The sequence below is a fragment of the Mustela putorius genome, unplaced genomic scaffold, assembly GCF_011764305.1.
Source record: "Mustela putorius furo isolate JIRA1106 unplaced genomic scaffold, ASM1176430v1.1 tig00000698_pilon_pilon_pilon, whole genome shotgun sequence".
Taxonomy (NCBI): Eukaryota; Metazoa; Chordata; class Mammalia; order Carnivora; family Mustelidae; genus Mustela; species Mustela putorius.
Window position 1 is genome coordinate 4,627,290 of NW_025421449.1, and position 14,125 is coordinate 4,641,414.

At 35.7% G+C, this 14,125-nt stretch overlaps 1 protein-coding gene across 7 annotated transcripts in view; it reads right to left on the reverse strand.

Annotated features, from left to right (window-relative positions):
* Positions 1–71: 71 nt before the first annotated feature.
* Positions 72–14,125, reverse strand: part of PPP3CB (protein phosphatase 3 catalytic subunit beta) — a 54,581-nt gene continuing 40,527 nt past the window's right edge. Inside the window, exons 11-15 of one of the 7 annotated variants that reach the window (XM_045083482.1) lie at positions 11,502–11,528; positions 9,355–9,436; positions 7,886–7,983; positions 3,125–3,154; positions 72–1,687 (exon numbers count right to left, since the gene is read on the reverse strand). In XM_045083482.1, coding sequence (XP_044939417.1) covers positions 1,509–1,687; positions 3,125–3,154; positions 7,886–7,983; positions 9,355–9,436; positions 11,502–11,528 — 416 coding nt within the window. In that variant the 3' untranslated portion in view covers positions 72–1,508. Of the gene's footprint in view, positions 1,688–3,124; positions 3,155–7,885; positions 7,984–9,354; positions 9,440–11,501; positions 11,529–14,125 lie in introns of all 7 variants that reach the window. The other 6 variants (XM_045083481.1, XM_045083485.1, XM_045083483.1 and 3 more) reach the window with 6 other exon arrangements.

The window sequence follows — 14,125 nt, forward strand, 5'->3', positions numbered from 1 at the left end:
ATTAACAGGATTTTCTGATTTGCATGACGTCAAATCAGACTACATGTTCCAAATAAAACCCAACACAGAGATAGGAGCAGCGGCCCATGCATGGAATTTATTGTGTGCTACTGTTTATAAAATACTCGAATAGTCCTGCACATGCATAATATTTCCAACTTAGACAGGAGACCATACAGGGTGCACTTTCTGGCAAACAAAACAATAAATGGTTCCGCTGCCTGGAGCTCTGAGTTGTATTCCAGGGCATGAGGGAAGCAGGCCACCAAAGTAAAGGGAAATACCAAACTACAGTGGCAATCAATACAGGTCAATAATTGTGAAAAATTAGCACATGGTTCCATTTAGTTTAACCAAGCAGTTCTGTAACTATCAAAAGAAAAGGTTCAACATGCAATCTTGACTTTTATGCTTCCACTAACATCTGAATGATTGAACAGAACCATTGCTTCTATGCTGCATTGCTTAATCAAAAACACTTCCAGAACATTTTAAAATTTCCTTTGCATCAAAACATAAAAATGATAGAAAGCCAGCAGCAAATCACCCTGGTGGCTATTTAAGCAACTTGAGTACTCACAATAAACTAAAATTTCTCATAACATCTAGGTAACCTATACATGTCGTACCTGTACATCATAGGTCTATATATTAAATATTTGCAAAATGAAAACATGCATACACAAAATACGTCAAGTTTTACAGACATGATTTGAATTAAAATTTACTTTGACAATGTACAAACTTCTTTTAAAGTACCTTAAATGAGTAATTCTGTAATTCTTCATAATTTTGAAATTTAGAGGTTTTCTTCTTAAATCTCTGGGGTGTAAATTTCAAAAGATCTGGGCAAAAAAGATTCTAAATTAGTTTTTGGATTTGTGTTCAAGAGTGTCTGCCTAGAAATAGGTTATGCATTCATAATTGAAAAATACCAAGACTATATTACAGAATTAGCCACATTTAAGAACTATAGACCTGAGGTCAGCATTTGTATAAATGCCAACTGGTTTTCTCAGCATTTTGCCCATAATTCAAAATACAGCTTAGTAACCTCAGAAATGTATTTTAAGACCATGCTAATTCATCCTTTAAAGACATTTCATGGGGGGAAAAAAAGTCCACATTAGCTCTTAGGATTGCATTTGAAGTCATGGTTAAAAAACAAAATCTAATTCTACTGAGGGGAAAAGAAATCTCATTTGTAAACTTAAATGTGTGAACCACAAGCATAAATGGAGGTATAGTTGCCCTCCACTGGAAATTGCCCCAAGCCCCTTGCTCACTGCCCTCCACCTTGGCAGCGATGTCTCAATCTTATCAGATATCACCACATGTCCCAGGGCCCTCAAGCCTCCATCCAGGAAGGGGGCTGGGGTCTCAAAAAGCACAATGGTTTCTCCAGAGGGACTGTGACATTTACAGTCAGCTTGGCCGACCCCTCCAGATCCTGGGGGTGATCTGTCCATTTGGGGCCCGAGATGTGAGAGTCCCTGGGAAGCCGTGGGTCACTGGGCACTATGGTTGCCAGTCCCGTGGTTCTCAGTGGCATGTGCGGTGTTCAGGGAATTGAAACCATCTTGCTGTACAGCATCTTTCCGGGGTGGCATTCTCTCATTGATCCTATCCAAACCCTTTGCCTCTTCAAAACTGCAGATTCTATGTGGTGGAGAGAATCCTCGTATTGCTTAACAAAATGCAAATTTGAAAGTCAGTAATAGAAAAACATTTCTGAGATTTCACAAACATAATTAATGATTTTTAAGAAGAAAGAAATTAGCTGTATGTAGCAATATTTAAATCTTATTTTAACTGAATCCTACCCCCATTCCAGACTTCCCCTTAAAATGTGAAATCTTTAAACCTAAATATAAACACAATAGTTTCATAGATGAAAAGTGTTAGCATAGCTTTTAAAAGAGAACTCACAAAAATAACCCTTCCCTGGCCCCCAAATTAACTTATAGGCAATGGTCTCAGGGTCTCAGTCTGACTTCTACTATACCAAGTTTCTCCTACCTCAGACCTTAAAATCACCAGTGACTATCACAGTAAGGCAGCAACAAGAGTAAGGGCAAGTGAGGAGGCTAAACAAGGTTAACCTTGACATACAAATCTGTACCAAGGGCTTGGGAGGAGAAAGAGGCAAACTATGTTAAAATTTAGCAGATCAGAACTATCTTGGAGGTCAAGGTATCATCACCCTATCACCACCAGAATGAAATGAAAAAGGTGGGAAATGCCTCCAGGAGTTAGATCTGTATTTGGCTGATAGTAAAAAGTATTCAGTTTCATATTTTTAAGAAATGTCTTCCTTAATTCAATGGCCATTCACTGCATGTTCTTTGGAAACCCAAATCAAAGTAAATGACAATCCTCCTCCAATTGTTTTAATTTCTCATTCACTTCATCTGGAATAATGCTTTTTCTACTATTAAACTGTACATACAAAAGATTTCCATACCACTGGTTATAATCTGGTTGCTTTATAATATGTGCAATTCCTGGGACTCAAAGTCTGTGCATGTGAACCAAATAAATGGTTGGAACAGCAAAGCATTTAGTGATGTTATATCAAGCCAACATATGATATATATGAATAAATGTTATCAGCAAACTCTAGGCCAAACAGGAAAAAAAAAAAAATCATAGTGACAGCTCCTGTACTCTCAGGTGAATTACTGAAAACGAGTAAAAACTAACTCAAACCTATACCTAGAGGGGGTTTCATTTGGGGGAAAAATTATCTAAATAGCATAGAAACATGCAAAATGTAGAATAGACCTTTCTTTGCAACTTCAAATGCTATAATAATATAGTATAACATGCTGTACTCTAAAGAATTCAGGAATGGTAAATGCTGGTTGTGCACAATACTGGAAAAGGGAAAAACCAGATTATCACTATGGAAATTGGTCCTTGTAATTTAAAAATTTTTTTTAAAAAGGAAAAGAAAAGAAAGGAAAAGAAAAAAAAGAGGAATGTGACTATTAAACTTGATGAGTCAGTGAGCCTGATTCATCTTGGGCTGTGCAAACTAGGAGTAAAACACACCCATAGGACATTCTCTGATGCCCACCCACACACCACAGATCTCTGCCCAGCACAAGGACTCTGATCGTACCTTTTTCAGCCTCAATAGCCTCAACTGTGGCTGTACAGAAGTGAGCAGAGGCATGCAAAATGAATGAGAGAGATGAGAAGGGTCATATTGTACAGCAGAAAAGGCAATGATCACGTAAAATATCACAGTATCCCATACTACATCATCATTTACAATTTAACATAAATAGTAACCATATTAGAAAGCCCCATCCAATCCCCCAATTCCTGACACAGCACAGTTTACACACAGCACTATGACAACACCGCTCAGAGCACAGAACACATGGACCTAATATAAACACAGACACCTCAGCACCCATGCAGATGCACTCCGGTATTAATTACCTATTGTGAATTCAGTATTTTGATGGCCTTAGAACTTTTCAACATATTTATTATATCACATCCATCACAATCACAAGGGAATTCTCTATGGTTAAATTATGATGGCAGAATTGTAGCAGAAGAGCAAACAGAAGATTCTCCCCCCTCCCCCATCTAACTGAAACAATTCTCATTATCAATTGTTCCACAAGATATAAAGTAGAAGGGTCAGTAATGCTTTTCCTTTTGCTTCTAATTCATAAGGCATAGCAAAAGCTGCAGACGTCAGTACGGCCATAATGAAACTTAAGGGCTATAAACCTGGTGAATTACTCTAAGCAGAACAGTTCTGTAGCTCTGTTGATTATGGATAACCTAAAAAGACCCTTCTTGTCTTCCAGGAACTTCCTTTCTATTCTAACACTGGTGTCCCAAATATCTAAAGATATTAATATCTATAGCCTTTTTAAAAAGCTATTTATGTTCAGTTTATCATGAACTCAAATCTGCCTCAGGTACTAATAGCATGCATTCTCAAATGAAGATAAAAAGGACAATATATATCTTTTCAAGCCCATCTACCAAGAGAGGAATCAAGATAAAAGTGAGGTCTTATAGGCAATAAATCCTAATTACTGTATGATATGGACATATACATAGGTCATATAAGGGAGAAATGCACTCAGTAGTACAGCTTGTCTCTGGCCCATTTAAAGAATCACAACATTATTTAGTCATACATTTTGTAGTGAAACATCCTTTTGGCTCATTTCTGGGATCAAACTGTACACAGCACTCACGCTGAGGACTAGGATCAAAGACTGCAGAGGACAATGTTGCCTGACAATATTGCAAATTCTCCATTTTTTACCCAAAGTGCACACACTCAGAATATTTATAACAATAAGTCCCTCCTTTCTATTTTGCTTCTTCTAAAAGGCCAATTAGAAATAATAAATTTTAGAAATAATAAATTTTGTCCAAAGCAGTTATTAAGGTGAAAGAAAGCTGATTAATCTAGGGAATTAAAGTAGATCTAAATTAGAAATTCATTAATCTTAACCAGATAGTAAAGTGAGTTGGGGACCCAAAAAAAGTAGGATGAACACTAATAAAAAAGAATGAACTTTCCTTAACTGTTAAACTGTATCACAAATCCAAGCAGACATACTTATTGTATACCCACTGTACAAATCACCATTTTAAAAAAACCTAGCTCTGTACACCTGGAATATATTCTTTGTATCTTCCCACACAGAAAACTGGGATAAGTGACCCACCTCTTCTTGAACTGCCCTACAATTTCTATTCTTCAAAATATGGACTATTTTCTTTATAATTTAGACATTGAATGGGTAAAAAAAATAAATGCCTATCAGAATGTTTTAAAGAGCTTATGGTAACAGAAGTGATTTTATATGAAATATTTCATAACTTGTATTATATATGGGAATAAATTAAAAATAAAACCTGATATTACTGTAAGAATTAGTATCTGAGTGCATCAGTAGTTCAAAAGTCTATTAATAAATTTTTCAAATTATGAAATTTAACAACATACTTCTGAAACCATTCTATTATAAGTGAAAGCATGTTCTAGGTCAAATGATATTCTCTTCTCTTTCTAGAAGCTTCTAAATGCTCCTAATCCTTTTGAGGACACAAAATACATATCACACTCAAAATTGCATACCATGTCAAGCGTGAATGTTTAAAATTGAATAAAAGGTCATTTGAAGCTTAAGCATTAAGCTGAAAAGAGATTTTATAATTGCAAAGTTCAATCTGAAAGACACTGTTTTTCCTCTATTTGTTTTCAGTTTTATAGGGCATTCTGACAGGGCCTTAGTAAGTTTATGTTCAGCGCTGTCACAAACTGTGTTCCTCAATACTACATGGGATAAATAATGAAGAAGAACTTGGCATTACTTAAAGAGATGGCCACATACTTTCCCATATATGTCCTGGTGAAGGTAGCATTATAGGGCTAGCTCCCAAATAAATTTCCTTGAAAAAAATGTACATAAAATATATCAATTCCTATTCCAAAAGAGCTGTGTAGTTTGTGAAAACACTCAAGAAATCTAAATTAAGGTTATTGAGAAGGCAATTGGACTATTTTCTGAAGACAGGACTGAGGTATTAGAATTTGAAAACCTTTTTGTAATATTTAACTCTGAGTTATTCATATCAGAGAACATGTCTACTATGATATTAGAAAAAAAATTTAAATCACTCAGATGCAGCTTCTGTAGGAGTCTTGTTATGTGCTTCAAAATGGGTTTATCTTATTATGCTAGGAAAATTGCTCCACACTATGAAGAGCCATCGCTGGCACAGCTAGGGAGCTATCTAGTTTCCCAAATTAGACCCCTTAAACTCAGCACTGTCCTGTAATTCACTCTGTGGGAATACAATCCCTATAGGAAAGCTGTCCTTCAAACCTTTCCTGCAGCTGGAGGTAAGGTCAAAGTTGGAAGACTGGGCTTCAGGCTGCATGCAAATTAAGAATGAGAAATGCTGAGCTGCCAACAAAGCATGTAATTAGCAGGTACTAATTGTGACATCTGAAAGAAAGGTTTGCTGTAGATACAACATCAAAGTAATAATATATCCAAGGATAACGGAGATGACTGCACTGGAGATTTATTAAAGCATAAGGCCTTTCATTTTTTTCTTTCATGAACAAAAAAGAGAAAGAATATAACATATTTCAAACTACTAAAGTTCATCCTTTTCTATTAACACTTGTTTTTGCTAGTTTTATTGAATGTTTAAGGGCTTAGTTTTAGCGAAATTCTTTTTAGCTCCCTTTGCTAATGTCTATAATATAGTAAGAAAAATGAAGAGCAAGGAATATAAAGAAAATCAAAGCAGGTTTTCTTTTAATAAAAAAAAAAAAAAAAGGAAACATCACTCAGAATGAAAATTTGAAACTATCATTTTAAAACATAGCTGTACTTCTCACATATACCGTGGTGGTAGCAGACAACACACTAACATATAAAATAGAACATGTATAGGCTAGAAGGAGAAATTATTTACTACAGGAAAAATGTGCTTATTTATTTAGGCATTTATTATGAGACTGAGTGAAATGAGACTGAAAAGTCAATCTACTTTAAATTTATTCAAAAATTTGAATTATTTATTTTTTGTTTTAAAAAAATTCACTAATTTTAACACCAGGAAGAAAGTTAGTCATGACTGAAGAAAACATCAGATCTGTTCCTGCCTGTTTCAATAGAGCACTGACCCCTGGAGGGCTGTCAAAAGTGGCTACAATAAAACATAGATTAAAGCTATTCCATATCACATTTTTTGCTTTCCAACCACAAGGGAAAGAAATCTAGACTTTGAGTTTTTGTGTATACTCTAAAACATTCACATCACTCTTCTATTTAATATGTAATGGGCTTTCAAAAGTTAACCCAGTATTTACACAAATATTTACGCCAAAAAAATAAGTTTTTTTTTAAAAATATAAAATATTCAATGAGCCAGATTACAGGAATGCTTTACGTATAATTCTTTTTATTTTCATGCAAAATAAAGGCACACTTAATAACACCCTTTCAATTTTGACTTACAGGATTTAAGTTCAACCCCTTATAACAATGACTTAATATCTAACGTTACATTCATGTTCAGAATGCACAAAGTACAGCAACAAATGCAGCAAACCTCAAAACAAGGTGCTACAAAGTTGCTTCTACATCAAAAGACAGACAAGCGTCTGGAAGAGTAATTTAATTTAACATACTTTTACAGACATACAGCTAACCTAAAGAAAGACAGACAGATTTAGGAAAGCAGCTACATCTGCAGAGGAAGAAAACAGCATGTTACAGACAGTCAATTATACATAGAACATTTGACAAACACCACAGAAAACAAACTTTGGCATCATTTACCAGGGTACAAAACCTTGCACAAATCTTTTGGCAAGTGAAGTGCATAAGTAATGTTTGGGGCCCAAGCAGACTGTTAATTCTAAAATTAAGTATCTGAAAATATAAGCATAGTCTAATACAATTACATAACTCAAAAAAATAAAAAATAAGAAACTTGGAATTACATTTCCATTTTAGTAATATGGATATCCTTGATTGACATTCTGAAACTGGGGCTTTTAAAAGAAAAGGGTGTATTAGACAAACAAAAATAAATAAATATTTAGACATTATGATATGAGCCGTTCCCATATCATTTCACTGAAAGCTGAGAGACTGACCATTATTTTCAGTTGAAAGTAATACCTATTCTATCAATTTTCTGCCCTGGTCATGTTATTAAGCAGACACTCCCTACCATATAGTATTCTGCCTGTGTCAGCTGCTGAGACAGGAACTAAAAAGCAGAAGGAATTCCCTGCATGCATTATGTGTATTGTTAGCAAAAGAGTGAGGTGTGCCCCAGTCCATCTGAGGCACAGCAAGTTGCATAACATCATTACCACTTTGCAGGGTCTGTCGTCCTCCAGCCAACACTCCACTAGGCAACATCCCTGTGGGAGTCAGGCCCTTGAGTGTCAGCACACTTTCACTCTCCTCCCTATAGCAAAGAGACATAACAAAAAACATCAGAGACTTCCAACAAGGGCACTTAGGTGGCTCACTGAGTTAAAGCCTCTGCCTTTAGCTCAAGTCATGACCCCTGGGTCCTGGGATTGAGCCCCACATCAGATGCTCTGCTTGGCAAGGAGCCTGCTTCCCCCTCTCTCTCTGCCTGCCTCTCTGCCTACTTGTGATCTCTGTCAAATAATAAAATCTTAAAAAAAAAAAAAAGTTTGTAGGGGGGGCATGTAAAAAAAAAAAGTTTGTAGTTTAAAAGAGGAGATGGGGCCCAGAGGTTAGGCCATGTAAATAATTTATGACATTCAATGTTATTACCCAAAGTATTTTCCTCAAGTCCAAGATATTCTCTTCCATATTTTAAATGTTTGAGATAAGAGGGTACGCCTTACAAGTGAGGCATATATTGTTTTTCCTAAGAAGCTTTATTAAATATATGATGAGATTGATAATCAATGAGAATCATACAATTGAGAAAATACTTTTTTTTTTTTTAAGTTAAAGATTTTGGGGGCACCTGGGTGACTCAGTTGGTTAAGTGACTGCCTTCTGCTCAGGTTATGATCCTGGAGTCCCAGGATCAAGTCCCACATCAGACTCCAGAGCAGGGAGTCTGCTTCTCCCTTTGACGCTCCCCCTTCCCATGCTCCCTCTCGCGTGCTCTCTCTCTCTCTCTCAAATAAATAAATAAAATCTCAAAGATTATTTATTTATTTGACACAGAGAGACAGAGAGAGAGAGGGAACACAAGCAGGGGGCATGGGAGAGGGAGAAGCAAGCTTCCCACTGAACAGGGAGCCCAATGCAGGGCTCCATCCCAGGACCCTGGGATCATGGCCTGAGCCAAAGGCAGATGTTTAATGATTGAGCCACCCAGGCACCACAAGAAAATATGGTTATTTCTATAGCATAAAGTTCAAATGTCTGATATAACCAGTTTTGCAAACACATTTTTAAGGACTGACTCATTTACGTGTGCCTTTAAACCTAGTCTTCCTGAATTCACCCTAAGAAGATTGTGGCTCCAACAAAAGGAACTTCCTATATGGACGAGTAAGTCCATCAGGCATACTCTAAAAGGTACCCTCTCCTTATCCTACTCTAATTTTCAAGGTGTAGAACTAGTGCTTTCATCACAGAAAGGTAACACATACTCCAAGTGAGCAATAGTAATCACTAGGGTCAAAAACCCTAGTTTCAAAGGGAACTGTGTTCCCCTCTTCACTATATAAATGTAAAACTAACTTCTTTATAGGAAGAATGTTACTAAATTGCTTTTGGGTGTCTGCTTATAGCAAAGTACAATAAAAGAATTTCTGTAAAGCAAATAATCAGGAAAATATATCATTACCTGAGAACAGAGAAGACCCTTGCCATCTTGCCAATTGCTCGAATTTTGTTTCTTATGATTTCTTTCCGGGCTGCAGCTGAACCTACTTTCAATGGAATAAATAGAAAAAAAGACTCAAGTTTAGGGCATCCACATTTGCATCATTCTATTAACTATACCACGCTCATCTTAACCCATCAAACCCTCTGCCACCAGCTCACATGGAGGAGATTAGGTGAACTCATGCCAGAAAGCCTCTCACTCCTTCAATGTTTAACTTAGCACTGGTCTAATACTGGGGTCTGATACAGATACAAATGAAAAGTAATCCACAAACATGACTCTCACAGTACTGCTAGTCATTAAAACAGCAATGGGAAAGAAACTAGAACCCAACTTGTACCACAAACCAGAGGGGGGGGAAAAGGGTAACAATCCTATAGTCTTTAATTCTCATGAGGGCCTATGCATGCAGACTAACAGACAAGAATTGGTAATAACTCTGTATAGGCTTCTGTTATAAAAGCCTCTGACATGCAGGCTGGAAATATCCCATCTTACTAAGACAGAGTAAGTTCCTTGTTCAAAGTGGGTTTAAAAACAATGGTATGAGATAACTACTGTGCAGATGACGATGAACTAAGGACCATACCAGCATATCAATTATAATGCACATCTTAACCTCATGAACTAAATGTCCTCAAGATCATGCAAATATATAGTTCTTACATCCCTAGATGAGTATGACACAAGGAGAGTGAGCAATGAGAAAAGATTCCCTAAAAAACATGGCCAAAGGATCACTCATGTTTCCTCTCTACAGGGTTAGCTGTATTGCCTATCACCAACACAGAAGAGAATAATAGAACATAATAACTCGATCTTCAGTAAAAACTCAAAAGTTCTATCTTCCTTCCCCTGGCCTCCAGAAAGAACAACAACAGCCCAGTCTTGTCATCTCATATACAGCAACTAGAATCACTCTGGACCCAAGAGTGTGTGTGGTTCCTTAGAGCTGTGCTTCAGCATGATGAAAACACATAGAGAAGCACCATGGTTGAGGAGAAAGTAAAAGAAAGGCTAAAAAGACTAGACTAAAAGGGGCTGTAGATATACAGAGGTCTGAACAACCGTTAAGTTTTCTGGCGTAGAGCATCTCATTTAAAATTCAAGCAGCCCACAAATACCATATAATTAAAAACTAAGATGATGACTGGACCTTACTGCAAGGAAACAGAAAAGAAATCCAATTTCAAAGACAAAAACAAAAGACATATTTTAGAGAAAAGAGGCTCCATGACCATGTTTATGATGCTCCAAAGGGTAGTATTATGAGCACTGAAGCTACAGCTCTTGCAAGTTCAAAACTGCGTAGGTGCTATGGTACTATGCAGCTATTTTTAAGATGCAACAAAAAAAATTACTAAAAGTCCCAGCATCGTAGAACATTAGAATTTGAAGAGACATTAGGAATAATGCAAAGTTTAATCTCCTCATTTTAGAGATGACAAAACCAAGTTTATTAATGGTTTTGTCCAAGGACATAAGGTAACTCTGATTTCTTTGAATTAATTAACATAAACATTGATTTAAAATTGATGGAATTTTAAAAATAGCTAGACTGGGGGAGAGGAGTATGGGGATAGGAGAGGATGGCTGCAATGAGGTACATTCATATTTTCGGCCTTAATTTATATATCTGTAAAACTGAATAATATGTAAACTGTACTGATTTCAAGTTTAAAAAATCACTGGAATATAAAAACACTATACAAGTCAGGATTTTAAATCAGTCTACAAACACATCATGCATAATAGTAAAGTAAATGTCCACAGTAAAATTACTCTGGGGAATAAGACAGACAATCAAACACCCCTAATCATGCAGGGAAAAGTACAAAACATTACAAATAAGCAAAAGAATGAAATTTTAAATCAAGAGGAATGAAAAAGAGGGAAACATATTTCCATGCACAGAAAGACAGATATCTTGGAATATGACTTCTAAAAACATCAAATTCTATCTCAGATAGCACTTACACTAAATTTGCACAAGGCCCAAAAGGACTCTGCATAAATGGTACTCAATGAATGTGCTAACTTACATGGACATGAGGATAACTTATGAAGTCATATTTCAAAACAGTGTTACTCTGTCTGGTCTGTACCTTTTTTATTGCCATATATGAGCCGTTCTTCAGATGGAGAGTCCAGAAAAAAGGAAGTGAATGATGGAGAAAAGGTGGTTGAGACAAATAAAAAGATAGAGATTTAACTTGGCAGTGGTACTGAAGAATGAATGTAGAAAGAAAGGGAGAAAAATGAAGGCCCTCATATTCGAAATTTGAAAAATGTAGTACTGTAGGATCTGGTGAATAAAAGAGGGATGCCACTGGGTAGGACTCTAAAGGAAAGATTTCTTAAAAGATATGTGGTCAGAAGAAATCATGGACAGAATGACTATAATATTTGATGAAAGTAGACAAATTAGGGACAGAAAAAAAAAAACACGTGAAAACACATAAGACTGATAAAAGACTGTGCAAACAACAATCGCACATTTATACTGATACCCCTAAGGAAATGTGTCACCCATGGGAGTATGTTAAGTGAAGGGTAATGACACAAATGATATACAAACTCATGTGGTTCTTCAAGGACACCAACATCTGCAAAATCTGTAGTATATACAGAAAAATGTAGGTAACTTTATAAACTACCTCAATGGAAAATCTTACCCACTTAGAATAACAGAAAGGCTAAGCCTCCCACACTCCATAATAACAAGAACACATAATTTCGAACTTTTGCACATACTCAGGATCAACAGTATGTGCTTTCGTTCCCAATCCAATCTGGGAGCTGGAGGGACATCTTTTTGCAGAAATAGCAACAGACTGCTTCAAAGCAAGTAATAGCTCTAAGAGTAGGCAGCAGAAATGTTTCATTTGAGCTTTCCATATCCTCCATTCTAATGCAAAGATACATGATTCCATTACAGGAAATGCAAAGTTTTAGTTTAGTAAAACTGTAACACATGTGGATTCTGTATTTCCTTTACCAAACTCAAGAAAAAAGATAAATATCTGAAAAAAACAGTATGCATTCTAAATATCACAGAAATCAGTGTTCAGAAATTTTCTTTAATGATTAAATAATACCTCTAAAAGGAATGCTCTGTGCACTTACACATGCAATGTTTTGTTTGAAGGCAAATTGTTTTGTTTAAAGGCAAATTTTTGCCTTTAAAAATAACTCCACGTATACATTAAACACCGCAGAATACCAAGGATCATCACTTAAGTCTTACTCCTTTACCCAACCAATCTCACCTTAAATATGCAAAAACTATTCTTTCCTTCCTGCCACTGGAATATCTCCATTCTTGCTCTCTCCCTTTCCCCACAGAAAAGCTAAACTCTTATTCTGCCTCCACAACAATACCTACACCATCAAGTTTTCTTTCTAAGTCAGATTTCTCCCTGTGCCCAGCTCACTGAATGGTTCTACTGCTGAACAGGAAAAAAGGAAGGAGAGTATGAAAGGCATGCTATCATAGTGAAAGGAAAGGAGAAAAGATATACAGAGTTAAGGGAAAGAAGTATGGGAATATGACTAAGGAAGGGAAATAAACCCAGTTCCAGCAGCTCTTTTCCCTATCCCATCCTAGTATCTACCCTAATCTCCCAATTCCTCCATTCCTCAATGGTCTCCCCCAAGCCATTCTCATTCTTCCATACAAACTCCCAGATTCATATTCTTAAAATTTTCTTGGAGTATCTACTTCTAATATTTGGTATGGAAGGGTGAACAAATGAGGAGTAATTATACCTGCTATGTTGGCAGTGAAGGGAGATCTATTTCTAGTATTCAAAGCTGGAACTCAGTGTATTTTCACACAGAAACACTGTCATAAATGACAGCTTACCAAATTTTAAAATTATTTCCTTTCTACTCCTTCAATCCATGGATGAAAAGATCCTGGGAGGTTAAGTTAACTTCTCCAAAATTACACAGCTACAAAATCTCTTTAATGAGCAAACTTAATTCATCTTTGGAGTGAAAGAATGATATGACAAGTGGATAAATAAGCATAATTTATCACTGAGAGGAAAATGTTAATTAGATACATAAAATCTCATTTGGAATGTAGTAAAATTTTATACATATTCCTGGTTGAATCCCAAGTGATTCAGCCACTGTCCTCGTATAAATCGTAAGTATCTAAACCAAATGTAACGGACTTAACAAGGAAATTTTTTTTTATAGGAAGAGGACTAAAGCATTACCTGTCATTACTACTTAAAATACATTTAAAAAAAATCACTATTAATGATATTGATACAAATTTTTAAAAATTAAAAAATAAAAGTAAAATGTAGAAAAATAAATAACAGTATCAGCCTTATGCAAATGACATTTTTAAATGTTAAGGAGAACTAAATAAAAATTACTGTAGGAAATAATTCTGCTGATCCAAGCTGTCATATGATAAACCCACAAGTATATAATATATACCTTACACACAGAATATATGTTAAAAGACACCAGTTGTAATAAGGATATAAAATCCTATAGTATTAATTTAACTTGACAATAACAGATTTTTTCAGAGAAAAACTATGTGATTTTTAAATGGAATAATTGTACATTAAATATATTAAATGTAGTAATTATAGTAGATGAACTAATTATATAGAGCAAGAGATCTTGATCTGAGTTTAGAGAAGTAAATATTAAAACTTCCTAGTGCCCACTTCGGCAGCACATATAATAAAAACTGGAACAATAA